The 5,131-nt window shown below is 45.0% G+C and overlaps 1 protein-coding gene across 1 annotated transcript; it reads left to right on the forward strand.

Moving 5' to 3' along the window:
- The first annotated feature begins 3,159 nt into the window (after nt 1-3,159).
- Nucleotides 3,160-4,133, forward strand: TCEAL1 (transcription elongation factor A like 1). Its single transcript, XM_049766641.1, has one exon. It carries the CDS (start codon nt 3,182-3,184, stop codon nt 3,686-3,688), a length of 507 nt encoding a protein of 168 aa, XP_049622598.1. The 5' UTR covers nt 3,160-3,181; the 3' UTR covers nt 3,689-4,133.
- The last annotated feature ends 998 nt before the right edge of the window (nt 4,134-5,131 follow it).

A 5,131-nucleotide genomic window follows, 5' to 3' on the forward strand; every position in this document is an offset into this window, starting at 1 on the left:
TATATGTGAGAGGTCTGGGTTCAAGCCCTGCCATGGTATGTTCTGTAGCAATATCAGGGCAGGTAGGGATTTTGCCTTGCAGGTAGCAGACCCAGGTTTGATCCTCGGCATCCCATATGGTCCCCAAGCATTGCCAGGAAAGGCCCCTGAGTGCAGAGCCAGAAGTAAGTCCTGAGCACCACAAGGTGTGCCCCTCCAAAATGCCCTGAGGTTCAAGTTGGGAGTAACCCTGAGCAACACCACATGTGGAAACAAGAAAAAAAAAAAAGAATAAAGACACAGTGAAACTTGGCTTGACAGACAAATTACTGAAAATTTTAAAGTAAAAACAGTTATGGAAAAGATATAAAGGTGAATTGATATGCATAATTTTATCTCGATAGAAAGTAAATTAGATGTTGAAGTGACAAAATGCATACAATAAGAAATTTCATAAAAGAATCATTACTTACAGTTTACTAGACAGTCTGGATTTAAAGAAAAATCTCAAAATCATGAGCTATGATGCCCACCTACCCTGAATATGTAGCAAATGCAGAAATGTATGTTATGCTTTCTGGAAAAGAAAAACAAACTGCATAACAAAGTAGCCCCTAGGCAGACTGAATAGGTTAGACTCAGGAATGAGGTTGAAAATCAAATATTAGATCAAAAAATAAATACTTGCAATAATAGTGGAATGTAGTAGCATGATTTTAATCCTAACTTTCAGTGTATGACCAACTGAATTGCTGCATGGTTTAGTACAGGATATCATTTGTGATATTTCATCAATTTTGTGTCCAATAATTCCACCACCCAAATATTTAGTTTTAACAAATATGATTCCTTCCTTCTTTCCCTCCTTCCCTTCTTCCTTCCCTTCTTCCCTCCCTCCCTCCCTCCCTCCCTCCCTTCCTTCCTTCCTTCCTTCCTTCCTTCCTTCCTTCCTTCCTTCCTCCCTTCCTTGCTTCCTTCCTTCCTTGCTTCCTTCCTTCCTTCCTTCCTTGCTTCCTTCCTTCCTTCCTTGCTTCCTCCCTCCCTCCCTCCCTCCCTCCCTCCCTTCCTTCCTTGCTTCCTTCCTTCCTTCCTTGCTCCCTCCCTCCCTCCCTCCCTCCCTCCCTCCCTTCCTTCCTTCCTTCCTTCCTTCCTTCCTTCCTTCCTTGCTTCCTTCCTTCCTTCCTTTTCTTCTGTTTGGGGCCACACCCAGTTACTCCTGGCTCAGAGCTCAGAAATCACTTCAGAAATCGCTCCTGGCAGGATTGGCACACCATATGGGATGCTGGGGATTAAACCCAGGTCAGCCACAAGCAAGGCAAATGTCCTAAGTTGCTGTGCAATCTGGCCCAACATGAAGTTTTTCAAACAGCAGAACCAAGAGGGTGGTTTAGAGTCCCATACAAATCTCTTGTAATATAAATAAAAACTACTAAATACTAGTATTGCAAACACATGCATGTCTACTATTTTGTTATATAGAAACTGAACCACAGAATGAAAAACAAATTATCCAGTACATCTCACAGATGTAAGAACCAGAACATTAAAGGAACAGAAAATACATTATTTTATATGTAGAAAACATGTTATGTATATTTTTAAAAAAATTATACAATAATGCTACACTCCACCAACAACCCCGTTTCATTGTTTTCAGATTATTTATACTCAGATGGAAAATGTATTTTGGTTTATGCAAATTGAAGTACTCAGTTTCTTTAGATTAATGCCTCTTATAAAACGTAACCCTTCTTGTTCTAAATCTGACTAGATCAGAGACTCAGTGATATGGGGTGTGCAAAGCATGCAATTCTGAAGTCACGGGTAAAGTTTATCTATCATGAAAATGACTATAACAGAAAACCATATTAGAGACCTAGATAGATGGATAGATAGACAGACAGACAGACAGACAGACAGACAGACAGGCAAGCAGGCAGGCAGGCAGGCAGGCAGGCAGGCAGGTGGGCAGATAGACAGATCGATAGGATGGAATTCTAGATTAGGCAAAGTAGTTGAATTAAAGGTAGGAGCTGAAGAAGGAGGGAAGAAGGGACAAATGAGAAAAGAATGCAGGCGGTTAGGGAGGATTCAGAGAAGCTCCCCAGAGCAAAAAGCAAGCACTCTCAAGACTAGAGAGACCTTCAGTGTGCAGTAACCAAGAAAAGAAAGCTATAAACTGAGGTCAGTAAAGATGCCTGTTGTTTTGGGAGTCAGAGCAACAAGGATAACAACAACTGCAGGTCCGCGGGTCAAAGTGCTAACTGGGGATCGGAGCTTGCAGTGACGCGGCCCCACGTGACCAGGCGCCTGTCTGCCCAAGTCCTGTCGTCCTGGTCCTCTGGCCCGTCTAAACACCGTCTGCCCATTGCCCTTCAGTCGAAGGGACAAGCAGAAGAAGTAAGTTCCCCGGGTCCTTTGAAATCGGCCTGAGCTGTCGGTGCCGCCTGGCGCTTGAAACCCGATAACGGAGAGTTCAGGCCTTTCCTTACTCCTGTCCTCGCCCCTCGCGTCCTCATTCTGGCCCCGAAAACGGTGGTCTTGGGGGGTAGGCGCGAGGTGAGCGGGTCTCTCCTCCAGAGCGCGAGACGGGAACTCTTGGAAATCTTTTCTAAGTCATCTTTGGCCTTCCCCCACCCCCACCCACGAAACAAAAGCTAGGGGCTATTTCTAGGAAAAGGGAGGAGAAAGTGAAGGGGTCCTAGCCCTAAGCGAGTCAAGCAAGCACTGAGCGGGAGAAGGGAAGAAGAAGGGGTCAGTCTCAGGGTGGGGGCCTTGTCCAGAATCGGGGCCTGTGTGACCATGAGCCCCAATATCTCTCCTCTCCCTTCGCCCTCCCGTCAATGCCTCTGTTTCTAGGTCTGCTGGCACCTGGAAGCGAGGATGCTTGCCAGCTCAAGAGAAAGGGTGGGCAGAGGCTCAGAGAAGGGAGCGGGAGGACAGAGGGGCGCGGAGTCCGCAGAAGCAGGTGGCAGTGCCAGCTGGGAAAATGGTGGGTTTGACAAGGGAGGGGCAAAGAGTGGGGCGGGTACAGGGGGGTCCCCAGGGCCAAAGAGTCTGGGGATCTTAGAGGGTGGAGGATCTGGTCTCCCAATAAAGCTCTGATGGCTAAGAGCTGGGTCCTGCCACCAAGTATTCTAATCTCGACTCTGTCCTTCTTGTTTCCGATGACAGACGGTGCTTAAAGGAGCCGGTGGTCAGCATGGACAAATCCTGCCTAGAAAACGAGCAGGCCCAGAGAACGGCCGCTCCGGAGGACGATCTGCCTCCCAAGGAGTCCTCTTCGGAAGAGCAATCCTCAGAGGAGGAGGAGGACGACGACGACGAGGAAGAGCTGGAGGAAGAGGAAAAGGAAGAAGAGGAAGAAGAATTCTCTCCCGAGGATCTCCTTCCGGAGCTCCTTCCAGAGATACTGGTCTCGGAGGAGCGCCCGGTTCTCGAGCGCCTTTCTAGGAAGGAACTTTTTGAGGCGCGCCCCCCCATGGAGCAGCCTCCGTGCCGAGTGGGGAAGCACAAGCTGGAAGAAGGCAATTTTAAAGAACGGTTGGCTCGCTCTCGCCCCCAGTTTTCGGGAGACATCCACGGTCGGCATTTAAGCAACGAGGAGATGATAAAGGTAGCCGAGGACATGGAAGAAATGAAAAGGGTGCGAAACAAAATGATGATCATGCATTGGAAGGCAAGACGGAACCGTCCTTACCCCATTTAATTGGTTGAGGTTCCTTGATTTCTGATTTGTTTCAGAGCAGTGTTAACACTTGACGTTGTTTTGTGTGGTCCAAAATCACTCCCCTTGCCCGGCCCCAGTCTCTTTCATTTAATGTTTTCTATTTGGCTGTGTCTTGGGTGTTTTGCTTGTTACTAGCATAAAAATGCACCATGACCAGACCATCCACACGTCTCTTTCAAACCACAGTTGCATGGAAAAGGTGTACAGTATATATTGTGAGGTGGGAAAAGATATAATTTTCAAAACGTATATGTACTTTATCATTTTTGTTAAAAAGTGTATATATAATGCAAAGAAAACACAAAAAGCATATATGTAAAAGGCTTAACAGTGGCTAACTGGTAAGCGAGTTTTACTTTATTTTTCACTTATGCTTTGTAAAGTTTTCTCCATATTTCAAGACACATTCTATTTGTGCTGTAAAAAAAACACGACAATGTGTTGTAAAAAAATACGACGAACAATGTAATTGGAAAATGTAAAACAAACAAAACTGTCAATTGGCTTATAAAAGTAATATTCTTAATAAATATCTACGGAAACTTAAAATTAGAAAGTTAAATATTATGTTTCTTCTGAATCTTTTTGTTATATAAGACAGCTATTAGTAAAGTGTTATTTTCCAATTTAAATAGGAATAATACTAGACTTACAGAGATGCAAGAGAGCCAATGCGATAAAGATCAAGTGAAATATATATGCTTCCCTTCACCTGTGCAAGCAGCGTGGAGAAATTGAACTCCTATATACTGCTTCCAAACACAGGGGATAGACCCAAAGGTTACACTTACTTTTTTCTTGGGGGGGGGGTCACACCCAACAGTGCTCAGGGGTTACTCCTGGCTCCACGCTCAGAAATCGCTCCTGGCAGGCTCGGGGGACCATATGGGATGCCAGGATTTGAACCAATGACCTTCTGCATGAAAGGCAAACGCCTTACCTCCATGTTATCTCTCCGGCCCCTACACTTACCTCTTAAAAAAATATTGATTGAGTTATTTGCAGTACTGTTAATGATGGTTTTCTGTGTACATACTTTCAACCCCACAACGCATCACAGGTGTATCCACCTCCCTTCCTCAAAGACCCCAATGTCCTTCCCTTTCAATACCCCTTTCCAAAACTAGATTGTGTGGATCCGTTTTGAATTTATGTTGCCTTTGACCCTTTGTTACTTACCTTGTAGTCTATTTTTCTATAGAGGTGGGTGAGGCACATTCTGTGGTACTCAGGGCTTACTTAGAGATCTATGCTCAGTGATCACTCCTGGAGGAGATCAGAGAATCATATGGGTTGCTGGGTATTAAACTTCAGTTCGCCATGTCCAAGGCAAGTGCCCAACTGACTATATTATCATTTAAAACCTTTGATGTTTATCCTTAATTCCCATATAGTGAGTGAGATCATTCTGTGTATAGACCT

This window comes from Suncus etruscus, chromosome X, assembly GCF_024139225.1.
Source record: "Suncus etruscus isolate mSunEtr1 chromosome X, mSunEtr1.pri.cur, whole genome shotgun sequence".
NCBI classification, from domain to species: domain Eukaryota; kingdom Metazoa; phylum Chordata; class Mammalia; order Eulipotyphla; family Soricidae; genus Suncus; species Suncus etruscus.

Bases quoted from the DNA above. Each gene is read 5' to 3' on its own strand.
- TCEAL1 (XM_049766641.1), top strand. From the start codon at position 3,182: ATGGACAAATCCTGCCTAGAAAACGAGCAGGCCCAGAGAACGGCCGCT.